At 40.3% G+C, this 12,259-nt stretch overlaps 1 protein-coding gene across 5 annotated transcripts in view; it reads left to right on the top strand.

The window, feature by feature from the left end:
- ANKRD11 (ankyrin repeat domain containing 11) overlaps window positions 1-12,259 on the top strand; it is a 276,644-nt gene that overhangs the window by 239,025 nt on the left and 25,360 nt on the right. For 4 of the 5 annotated variants that reach the window (XM_069085538.1, XM_069085537.1, XM_069085539.1 and 1 more), the window contains 5 exons: window positions 1,684-1,854; window positions 2,390-2,593; window positions 3,954-4,096; window positions 4,437-4,584; window positions 5,122-11,807. In XM_069085538.1, coding sequence (XP_068941639.1) covers window positions 1,684-1,854; window positions 2,390-2,593; window positions 3,954-4,096; window positions 4,437-4,584; window positions 5,122-11,807 — 7,352 coding nt within the window. Of the gene's footprint in view, window positions 1-1,001; window positions 1,099-1,683; window positions 1,855-2,389; window positions 2,594-3,953; window positions 4,097-4,436; window positions 4,585-5,121; window positions 11,808-12,259 lie in introns of all 5 variants that reach the window. The other variant, XM_069085540.1, reaches the window with a different exon arrangement.

Genomic DNA, 12,259 nt, shown 5'->3' on the forward strand with positions numbered 1-12,259 from the left:
GACTAGTACTTTAGTAACAAACATTCCCAGCAAAGTGAGAGATTCAGTGTAACTGACAAAACATCTGTTAATATACTTTTTAGGAAATCAGCTTTTTTGATGAAATGACTTCTTTGAGAGCTAGAATATTATAGACATAATCATGGAACCTGAAAATCTATGTAAATCATAAAGTAGTCTCCCCCTTGCCCCAACAACCTACCTTTCCTTGCAGCCATTACAGTTGGTTTGGTTTTTTTGGATTTAGATGAGCACATCACATTTCAGCAATAATACACCTCTTTTCAAACTGTTAGTAATAGGCCAGGATGTAACCTTTGTCCTACACATTTTTTTTTCCTGAGAAACCAATAACTCTTAAGAGTTGATCTCTGGTGTTCATTTCAAAAATACCTGTGAAAGGGAGCTAGGAATTATGGAGACTAACTATGTTGACTTCAGACTGTATTCTAAAATTTAAAGATCTCTGTGGCAGAGAAATAGCTTCAGGAGAAACCTCCTGGTTCTGGTAACTTTACCTACAAGGAGTCCTAAAAAGGCCTGCCCTAAGATTGCTTTTAAAAAGCTATTACTAGCAGGTGTCCACCCCCCCCCACCCCCGCCATCCCCCAAGTCTATACCACCTAGAAGGACCAAATTTCTTCTGAGATACCAGGTACCAGAGGCCAGGCTGGAGCTAACCAGGAAGCACTTTAGATTCTGGCTTTGCTGTGGCCTTGATCAGGAAGCCAAAGATTAGTGACTTCCCAGTTGGCTGAGGAAAGAAAACATCCATAAAGTTGAAGGTATTATACCCTCCTTCCCTTCCTTTCCCCCAACCCACTGCTTTAAAAAAAAAAAAGGAAGAAAAGCACAATGTGTTTTTGCTACCAATTGACAGGATATTTTGTAACGGTTCAGACAATAAGTCGAGGATTTGCTTTATTATGAAGAGAATGAGATGGAAACATTTCAGAGCTGTTACATTGTATCTTGTTAGTGCTTTGTGTTGATGCTTTTAGATGCCTCCAGTTCAGTCCATGTTGTGGTACTACAAGGCTGGTACTCTCCTCGAAGCATCATGGCATGAAATGGAGGTTCCTAGAAGCAAGAAGAAAGGTACAGTACTGACCAGTTGGCCTTGACTTGTTTATTTTTAACTATTTTCCCCTTTTACCTCTGCATTATTTTGGGGGGGAGGGGGGAAAGAGAAACCTTACTACCTACTTCTACTTAATGGCTAAAAACTTGCTTTATGTGCAAGCAAGCTGACCCAGACCAGAAAATAATGGTTTTAAGCAAGGCTCTCCACATGTTAATATTTTTCTGGCCCCAAATGTTACTGAGAATCTCAGAAAAGCAAATGAGGTTGTACCTTGTGTGTTTTATTGCCAAGGCACAGTGGGGTGAAAGTTTGATAGCTGAAGTCTTAGCATTGAATTTGTTGGCTGATTTGTAAGGCATTTAAATTGCTCTACATTTCAGAAATAATGCCAGGAGAGTCATTCTTGGGTAGCATCAGTTCTTCTGACTTTTTTTTTTTAACACTCAATGACCTTTCTTTTTGTTCTTTAAGCTGTCAGATTGAATCAAAGTGTTGCTATTAGTTCTTCCCTTAAAAATTAATCAGTGTTTCATTTTTGAAAGTTTCCACCAGATGAAATCTTCCCCTCCCTTTTCTTTTTCCTCTCACATACCTCACAGAAAAGCAGGGTCCTGAGCGGAAGAGGATTAAAAAGGAGCCCGCCACCAGGAAACCTGGTTTACTGTTTGGAATGGGGCTATCTGGAATTAGAGCAGGTTATCCGCTGTCAGAGCGCCAGCAGGTCGCCCTTCTCATGCAGATGACAGCAGAGGAGTCTGCAAATAGCCCAGGTGAGCTTTGAAGTGATTGTTTTGTGGGCAAGGTTAGGTCACTATATCCGATGCCCCTTAGGGAGGATGGCACACAGGCCTCCCCTCCTGGAGCTGCTGTGATGGGTGGAACAACACTGATCAGAAGCCGAGCCCTTCTGATCCAGGGCATCATTCAGTAAAATAACCTCTTTAGCAGATGTCTAAGTGCTTATTGCACTCAGGGTAGTAGATTGCATTATATTGCCCGTGGTGTCCCTGGTGGAATATTTCCTTCTCCCCATGCAATTATAAAGGAAAAGAAAAAAGCCCTCTTTGGCCTTGGATCTCCATGTCCCATAGGAGTGCTAAGTAATTTACCTGACACTTAAAGCCTGAATCTCCTACGGCATAGAGCACACGTTATATTTACCTCCCCAGTCACACCAGGCTTCATAGCTACTGGGGGACAAGATGGGGTGCCTGATGGCCATTTGAGTTTGAAATGCTGCAACAGCTCCCTCTATGGGGTTCCTTTCTGGTAAAACTTTTCCCTTATGATCTCCTTGTTGAGCAGTAGACACAACACCAAAGCATCCCTCTCAGTCTACAGTTTGTCAGAAGGGAACTCCTAACTCTGCCTCCAAAACCAAAGATAAAGTAAATAAGAGAAATGAGCGTGGAGAAACTCGACTGCATCGAGCTGCCATCAGAGGAGATGCCCGGCGCATCAAGGAGCTCATCAACGAGGGAGCCGACGTCAACGTGAAAGACTTTGCAGGTAACCCTTCAGCGTGGTGTTGTCCTTTTCCCTGGGACCATCGGTAGGCTCCTCACTCGTGGACTTAGCCCTGAGGCAGCCGGTGAGTCCTAGGTTAGAGCTGAGGCCCCTGGGGTTCAGTTCTGATTGCATGATGTCAGGTGAGTTATATAACCCTTCAGGGCTTTGGTTCCTCCCTTGTTCAGTTCAGTTCAGCAAGCATATACATCGCACCTGCAGTTGTAGGCAGTAGGCTTGGTGCTTGGTGCTGGAGGTTATATCCTGGGGTTGGATGAGGTGTTTCGGAGGTCTCTTCCATCTCCAAAGCCATTCTCACATGAAAGTGGATTACCTCTTACTTAAATTCAGCCAAGTTCCCTTTTGCAAACAAGACAAATACACTTAGAGAAGAAAAAAAGTATGTCAGCATGCTTAGCTGTGCTCTGACTCTTCAGGTGTTTGTACTTCTCTGTCTCATTTTCATACATACCTGAGATGTGTGATGTGACAATATTTGCTTTTTTAGGAGGAAAAATTGAATGCAAGAAAGACTCCCTTAAATAGAATGTACTTATTAAAGAATTTTTATTCCTCCTTTGTCTGTATTAATATTCTTATGTAACAAGGGGAAAAGCAGAGGAAGATGAAGATCAAAAATAATGAAAAATGAAGATGTTGGGTAATAATGCTTTCTTCTAAAGGCCCTTCCATCGCTGATGTTTTGTGACTATTAAAGAGATTCCATGAATGTTTTTTGTTTGAAGGAGCTAACTTCTCTTTTCAGGGCTTGGAAAAGGGTGTTTTGTATATAGTGGTATATTTTCTTATATGAATCGAGTTGTTACTGTCACATATATTAACATATATATGTGATTTGACTTACAGTCATTGTTTCATGAGAAGTATAAAGACAGGGAATTTATTTCTAAATAAAATTGCATTCTATTTTTATTGTTCCCAAAGTATACCTGAGAATAGAATTTTTAAGTGTTAATCTGTTTGTTATTTGATGATATGGGTCTGTATTAGTGTAAGTCTGTATAGCTGAACTTCTGGGTTTAAATTATGTGGCTCTTTTCTCTGTGGAATCAAAAGGAATTTCCCCTATACCACTGACAAAAGTTATTGATCCTGTCCAGGTTGTTTGGAGAATTGTTGCATTCAATTTATATTTCTACCAACGTTGTTTACCCAGATTGTCCTGAGATCCAAGTGGTTAACACAAGTCCCATTTCAGAGAAAATCTTCTGTTGTTAGAGTTCTTTGATTAAAGCTGAGAAGGATGAAGTCTTTGGGACACAGAAATCTAAAAGATACCATAGCCCTGCCTGTTTTTCAGCTGTCATTCCACCAGTATTAAATATCATGTGTCCATTTCCAGGCTGGACAGCATTACATGAGGCATGTAATCGAGGTTACTACGACGTTGCAAAGCAGTTGCTTGCTGCAGGTGCTGAAGTCAACACAAAGGGGTTGGATGATGACACCCCGCTGCACGATGCAGCCAATAATGGTCACTACAAGGTGAGTAGCCTCATTTCCTGGGCTGTTCCTTGTCTTAAAGGCTCTGCCATGGTGCTGCATTTTCTTTTTGACAGCTTCTGTAAATGAGAGAATCACTTATTAAATAGCTGCTGTGGCCCATTTCTTTGCCTTCTAAACATGAATACTTGACTTTCTTGTATTTTCTTTACCACCCCCAAGTTGCTGTTTCTTTACTCTCCTATTTCTGGGTGCTTTATTTCTTAAGGAGAAAAATATGACATCTCAAGAATATCCTGTTTATAGCTCTTTACCAGTATGACAAAGTGAGCTACCCTTCCCAGAAAGCATTCTCTAATGAGATTGTTGTTTGTTTTGTTAGGTGGTGAAGTTATTGTTACGATATGGAGGGAATCCTCATCAGAGTAACAGGAAGGGAGAGACGCCTTTGAAAGTAGCCAATTCTCCAACTATGGTGAATCTTCTACTGGGGAAGGGTACCTATACCTCCAGTGAAGAGAGCTCAACAGGTAAGAAGGTGACTTTGTGTACTTAGGAATGTGGGCATTAAACTGTATCATATATACAGAGAGATTATAACTACTTACAGTGGTGATGATTTGAAAACTGTTAGGGCTTCCAAAGTAATCTTTCCTTTCAAAACAGTCAGTTGCATGGTCCTCATTAAATAGCTGGAGTTTATAGAACTTTTGGGCTATCAGATCTTGGGAACTCACTCCTACTGTACCTGCAGACCTCACCCACAGTGGGTTATCACTGCCTCCAGGGAGTTACTTTTTAGTTTTCCTGCTACTGCTGGTATGTTTAAGAAGGTAGTGGCAGCAGGTCTGAGCTCTACTGAACGAAGGTTATTACCTCTGCTGAGATGTGCATAGGTTACCTAGCAGGGGGGAAGAGAGAAGAGACTTCTTGTTTTCCTTCACTGTTATATTGATATGAGTATTTCAGAAAGGCATGCTTTCCCTTCTTTTTGTGAAGGGAATGAGAGCTCTGTCTTCTGAGCCATCCATTCCAATGTTTCTCTTTTTCTTCTTTATTTCTAACAGAGAGTTCAGAAGAAGAAGATGCCCCATCATTTGCACCTTCCAGCTCAGTTGATGGCAATAACACGGACTCTGAATTTGAAAAAGGCCTGAAGCATAAGGCCAAGAATCAGGAGCCACCAAAAACAGTTACCCCTGTGAAGGATGAATATGAATTTGATGAGGATGATGAACAAGATCGAGTTCCTCCAGTGGATGATAAGCATTTACTGAAAAAGGATTACAGAAAAGAAACGAAATCAAATAGTTTTATATCTATTCCCAAAATGGAAGTTAAAACATATACTAAAAATAACACAATTGCACCAAAGAAAGCTGCCCATCGCATCCTTTCAGACACCTCAGATGAAGAGGATGCAAGTGTCACTGTGGGCACTGGAGAGAAGCTGAGACTTTCTGCTCATTCTGTATTGCCCAGTAACAAGACACGAGAGTCATCTAACATCAAACAACAGAAAGAGAAAAATAAAGTTAAAAAGAAGCGGAAGAAAGAAACGAAAGGCAAGGAAGTTCGATTTGGCAAAAAAAATGATAAGTTTTGCTCTTCAGAGTCAGAGAGTGAGAATTTGGAGAGTGATGAGGATGATAGAGACTCTGTTGAAAGTTCTAATTGTATCAAGGACTCTACTATTGTGCTAAAGGAACCTTCACTTTTCAGCTCACTTTCTGCCTCATCCACTTCTTCTCATGGAAGTTTAGCATCCCAGAAACATAACTCGAATCTTGCAGAACAACACTCCAAGCATTGGAGAACAGATAATTGGAAAACCATTTCTTCTCCAGCTTGGTCAGATGTCAGTTCCTTATCAGACTCTACAAGGACAAGACTGACAAGTGAGTCTGATTATACATCTGAAGACTCCAGCTTGGCATCATTAAAACCAGTTAGAAAGAAACAGGAACACAAAAAGAAAAATACTCCACATAATACCATATCTGAAAAGAAGAACTCGTTCCATTCCAATGTGGATGGAGCAATTCCAAAACTAGATAAAGAGGGGAAAGTTGTTAAAAAGCATAAAACAAAACATAAACATAAAAACAAAGAGAAAGGACAGTGTTCAAACAATCAAGATATTAAAATGAAAAGCTTTCCTTATGATTATGAGGACTCTAAGCAAAAGTCAGATAAGGCTTTAATTGTTGATAGTGAAAATCCAATTGAAAATAAATTAAAAGTACTAAAGCATGATAGAGAGCATTTCAAAAAAGAAGAGAAAATAATCAAAACTAAGTCTGAGGAAAAGGAATGGTTGTTTAAAGATGAGATAATAAAAGTCTCCAAAGAAGAGAAATCACTAAAAAGAGTCAAAGAAGGGAACAAAGAACTCAGTAAAGCTTTCAGAGAGGAGAAAGACCGATCAAGTAAAATTGAAAAGGAGAAATCAGTAAAGGAGAAGTCTCCAAAAGAAGAAAAACTTAGAATTCACAAGGAAGAACGAAAGAAAAAATCAAAAGACAAGCAATCAAAGTCAGAAAAGAAAAATGATATGAAAGAGGAGAAAATGTCCAAATCTGAGAAAGAGAAGAGTTTTAAAGAAGATAAAGAAAAATTTAAAAAAGAAAAAGTTTATAGGGAAGAATCTGGTTTTGATGAATTTTGTAATAAAAGTCAGTTTTTAGAGAATGAGGATACCAAATTCAGCCTTTCTGATGATCAGCAAGAGAGGTGGTTTTCTGATTTATCTGACTCATCATTTGATTTCAAAGGAGAAGATAGTTGGGATTCTCCAGTGACAGACTATAGGGAGATAAAAAATGACTCAGTAGCAAAACTAATCTTAGAAACAGTGAAGGAGGAAACAAAGGAAAAGAAGAGGGATAACAAAAGTAAAGAAAAGAGAGACTATAATGAAAAACGTAATGAAAAAGACTCTTTCTTTAAAAAGAAAGACAGAGACTATTTGGACAAAACCTCTGAAAAAAAGAAAGACCCAACTGAGAAACACAAAAGTATTCCCAGTTACTTATCAGAAAAGGAGAAAAGGAGGAAAGATTCTGCAGATGGCATTAAAGACCGGAAAGAAAAAGATGTGGGTGATAGCTGTAAAGAGAGAAAAGACTCATTTGATAGTTCCAAAGACAGAAAAGATGCCAAGGTTAAACAAGAGGAAACCTACAGAGATGACCTTAAAGAATATGGTTGTGAAAATTTTTTTAAGGACAAATTAGATTCAGAATTTGGAAAAAATCTGGAGACTTGGGAAAGACATCATTCAGGGAAAGAAAAGGATAAAAAAGATACTACTGATAAGGACAAAAAAGAAAAGCTGAAATCAGATAAATATAAAGAAAAATCTAAAGAAATAGACAAAGAAAAAAATGAAAAATCCATTCTTGAAAAAAATCAGAAAGACAAAGAATTGGATAAATGTTTTAAAGAGAAAAAAGAGACAAAGGAAAAATACAAGGATTTGCACAACAAAGACAAAGAAAGGAAGTCTTCCCTTGATCAAATTAAAGAAAAGAAAGATAAAAATTTCTCAGGAACCATCTCAGAAGACTTTGCTGAAAAAAGAGATGAAAAAAAGACTAAAGATAAAAGCTGGTACATTGCAGATATTTTCACAGATGAAAGTGAAGATGAGAAAGAGGAGTATAGTACAGGTGGATTCAAAATTGGGGATACTATTGGCAATGAGGTGCCAAGAGTGGAGAATATACAAGAAAAAGATGAAGATAAAGAACCTTATACCTCAGAGAAACACCGAAAATATTCTTCAGATAAGCAACACTCTGGAGAAAAGCAGAAAGATAAAGAATCCAAGGAGAAGAAAAAGGAAAAGGGGTTAACAGACGGAGGAAAAGATAAAAAAGAAAAAAACTTTGAAAAACACAAAGAAAAGAAAGATAAAGATTCTGTTGACAAATATAAGGATAGAAAAGATAGAACTTCTGTTGACTCTATCCAAGAAAAGAAAAGTAAACAAAAAATTCCCGAGAAGGTCGAAAGGAAACACTCCACTGATGACAAGGTTAAAAACAAACATAAAGAAAAACCAGAAAAAGAACATTCCAAAGAGAGGAAATCTTCAAAAGGGGGCGATATGGAGAAAAGCCTATTAGAGAAGTTGGAAGAAGAAGCTCTCAATGAGTATAGAGATGACTCCAACGATAAGATAAGTGAACTCTCCTCAGACAGCTTTACAGACCGAGGGCAGGATCCAGGCATGAGCAGTCTCCTTGAATCATCATTTGCAGAGCCTGTTGAGGACAAGTTTAAGGATTCGATTTCCTTTCCTTCCCTACAAGACAAACTGAAAGAAAAGGAGCGACATAGACATTCCTCCTCTTCATCAAAGAAAAGTCATGAAAGGGAAAAAGCCAAGAAAGACAAGTCTGAGAAAAAAGAAAAAGGTGATGATTTTAAGGACAGTAGAAAAGACTCATCCCAGTACGAAAAAGACTTCTCTTTGGATGGTGATGCTTTTGGCATGTCATATAACATGAAAGCAGATGTAGAAGATGAATTAGACAAAACTATTGAATTTTTCTCAACTGAAAAGAAGGACAAAAATGATTCTGAGAGGGAACTTTCCAAGAAATCAGAAAAGGAAAAAGTTTATGCTTCAAATTCCATCAGTACAACTAAAGAGAAGAAGAAAAGAGATAAACACCGAGAAAAATGGAAAGATGAAAAAGAGAAACACAGAGAAAAACACACAGATGGATTTTTTAAGCATCATAAGGATGAACAGAAGTCTGTGACTAAAGAGAAGGACAATCCTCAAGTGAATGCTTTCAAAGATAAATCAAAAGATGAAAGTATCAAGCTAAGTGAAAGCAGATTAAAAGAGAAGGAAAAGTCTGACTCATTGAAGATTAGTAATGGAAATGATAAAATTCCATCATCCAAAGACACAGGAAAGAAGGATACCAGACCCAGAGAAAAGCTCTTGGGAGATGGTGACCTGATGATGACAAGTTTTGAGAGAATGCTGTGCCAAAAAGACCTAGAGATAGAGGAGCGTCACAAGAGGCACAAAGAACGAATGAAGCAGATGGAAAAGATGAGGCACAGATCTGGGGACCCCAAACTGAAAGATAAAGTGAAGTCCTCAGAGGAGGCGAGGAAGAGGAGTCTAGATCTGCCTTCCAAAAAACCACCGGGACTGGACTCTCAGCTTAAAGAGAAAAAGATGAAGGAGCTGGGCCCCCTGACTCCTGTGCTGGCCGCAGAAAGCAAGCCCCACCCTGCTGTGGGCACTGACTCTAAAGACTGGCTGGCTGGTCCTCACATGAAAGAAATCCTGCCTGCTTCCCCACGGCCAGACCAGAGTCGCCCCACAGGGGTTCCAGCTCCAGCCTCTGTGGTTTCTTGCCCTAGTTACGAGGAAGTGATGCAGACTCCCAGAACACCATCGTGCAGCAATGAAGATTACACTGATTTGATGTTTGACTGTGCCGATTCTCAGCATTCCATTCCTGTCTCCACCATGTCCATGAATGCATGCTCACCATCCTTTTTTGACAGATACACAAATACTTCTGGTGGGCTTCCTGAAAACCCAAGTCAAACTCCCACAAGGACTCTCCCTGCAAACCTGTATCGTTCAATCTCTGTTGATATCAGGAGAACCCCTGAAGAGGAATTCACTGTTGGGGATAAGTTTTTCAGACAGCAAAGTGTGCCTGCTACATCAAATTATGATTCTCCAGTGCAACATTTAATGGAAGAAAAGGTTCCTTTACCATCTGTTCCTGCAGAAAAGTTTCCATGTTTGTCTCCTGGATACTATTCTCCAGATTATGGGATTCCTTCACCTAAAGTTGAAACGTTGCATTGTACATCAGGGGCTATTGGAAATGTTGCCCCATCTCCTGAAAGTGTCTTTTCTGGTTTGCAAGCAAAATCTTCTCCTTCTCATAGAGATGAGCTTTTAGCCCCATCTATAGAAAGTGCTCTTCCCCCTGATTTGGGCATCCCATTGGATGCCACAGAAGACCAACAAGCAACTGCTGCTATTATTCCACCAGAGCCTAGCTATCTACAACCAATTGAAGAGGGTCCCTTTAATGCTGTTATTTCAGAAGAGGATAATGCAGATTGGGCAAACCCTTCCAGAAACTCAGAGCAACCCATTACTCAGAGTTTAATTGGAACTTCCTCTGAAACCCCTGTAAATTGGACAGTAGGATCTGAACTTCTGATTAAATCCCCACAGAGATTTCCAGAGTCTCCCAAACCTTTCTGTTCTTCAGATCCCATACATCCAGCTCCTGTACCTTTTATACCTTCTGATTCTCCTTATCCAGTTTCTCCTATTTCGTACCCCTTGTCCGTGTCTGAACCAGGTCTTAGTGATGTAAAGGAAGTTGCTGAAGAAGCAATTGCAGGAGAAATAACGACAACAGAGGAACAAACTTCTTACATACCCCCTTCTAGAATAGACTCATTCTTTACTAACTGTAAGCCTCTTCCGGAAGAAACACCTGAGATTGTTCAAGAAACTACATGTATACCAACAGTAACTCAGGTCGAAGCTCTAGGCTCCCTGGAAAACAACTTTTTAGAAAATAACATTTCTGTCATAAATCAAGAAGAACCAGTGGCATGGCCTGATCCTTTTACAAATGCAGAAGATGACTTAGATCTGGGTCCCTTTTCTTTACCAGAACTTCCACTTCAAACTAAAGATGTCTCAGAGGCTGAAATGACTGAAGCAGAGCCTATGGGAGAAAGTTCTGTTGTTGCCCCAGAAAGTACAAATCCTGGAGATCCTGGGGTCTTCAATGGAAACCTTTCTTTATTAGCTGCAGATGAGCAAGAGGAGCTACCCCCTAGCCAGGCAGCTGCTCTCCTGCCTGTGGCATCAGGGCCAGAACCTGAGGAACCAAAGCCAGAAACCACTTCTGTGGAAGCTGCTGTGGAAGCAGGGAGCATTCCTGAGGAGAAGGCTTCTGAACAAGTAGATTCCCACTCTTTTCAGCCAATGGCATCTGCTGAACTTCCTCCTCAGACGGGTGACCAAGAAAGGGAAACAAATCCTGAAGACTCCTTTGTCTCAAACTGTACATTGGAGAGTTGTGCTGAGAATAATTTGACCCAAGCAAGTGTTGATGGTGCTGGCACTCAAGAAGATGTTGTAAGCACTGTCAGTCAGACGGCTTCTTCCCAGGTGGAACCACCCCAAGGCAATGCCCAGCCAGAAGCTATAGAGTCTGTACCCAAACCAATACCTGAAGTTCCAAAACCTCCCAAAGTAGAAGAAATCCCTCAACGAATCACCAGGAACCGTGCTCAAATGCTAGCCAATCAAAACAAACAGAACACCTCCCCCTCAGAAAAAGAATTTCCACCAGTTTCTACTCCTTCCACAAGAGCAAAAGCACGAGTCACAGAAGAAGAAGATTCTCAAGCCCAACACCCCCGAAAACGTCGTTTCCAGCGCTCTAACCAGCAGCTGCAGCAGCAGATTAACACGTCTACCCAGCAGACCAGGGAAATGATACAGCAAACGTTGGCAGCCATTGTAGACGCTATAAAATTGGATGATATCGAGCCCTATCATAGTGATAGGTCAAACCCATATTTTGAATACCTTCAGATCAGGAAAAAGATTGAGGAGAAGCGGAAAATTCTCTGCTACATCACTCCCCAGGCCCCCCAGTGTTACGCTGAATATGTCACCTACACAGGTTCTTACCTGTTGGATGGCAAGCCTCTTAGCAAGCTTCACATTCCAGTGGTAAGTGGCTCCTTGTCACATTGATAATAGTTTGGCATTTTTATAGCACTTTAAGGTTTACAAAATGTTTTACCTGTGTTATCTCCTTTGGTCTTGACAACCCTGTGGAGGCAGGTGCTATTGATGTCCCCATTTTACTGGTTAGAAATTAAGAGGTTAAATGACTGACCTGGCACACCACAGTTAGGAAGTGACTGAGGCAGAATTGGAACTTGTGTCTTCCTGACCAATGTTCTATCTTCTTACCCCATAATTGTAGTCAGTACTCCAGGACTATTGAATCTCTTGAGAATTAGCAAGCAGGAAAGCCATTCTGAGTGGAGATGTGAATAGTAGGGTGGCTACTGCAGTCACCTGACCTGTAAGAAATAAAAGTTGATTTCATTGTCCTGGCCTGGATATTCACTGGCTGATGCTTGTAGAGTGAGGTGATATTTGCTCCTGCATGTATT

This window comes from Petaurus breviceps, unplaced genomic scaffold (genome assembly GCF_028583685.1).
Source record: "Petaurus breviceps papuanus isolate PSGF00001 unplaced genomic scaffold, PetGlider_PUasm1.0 176, whole genome shotgun sequence".
NCBI lineage: Eukaryota > Metazoa > Chordata > Mammalia > Diprotodontia > Petauridae > Petaurus > Petaurus breviceps.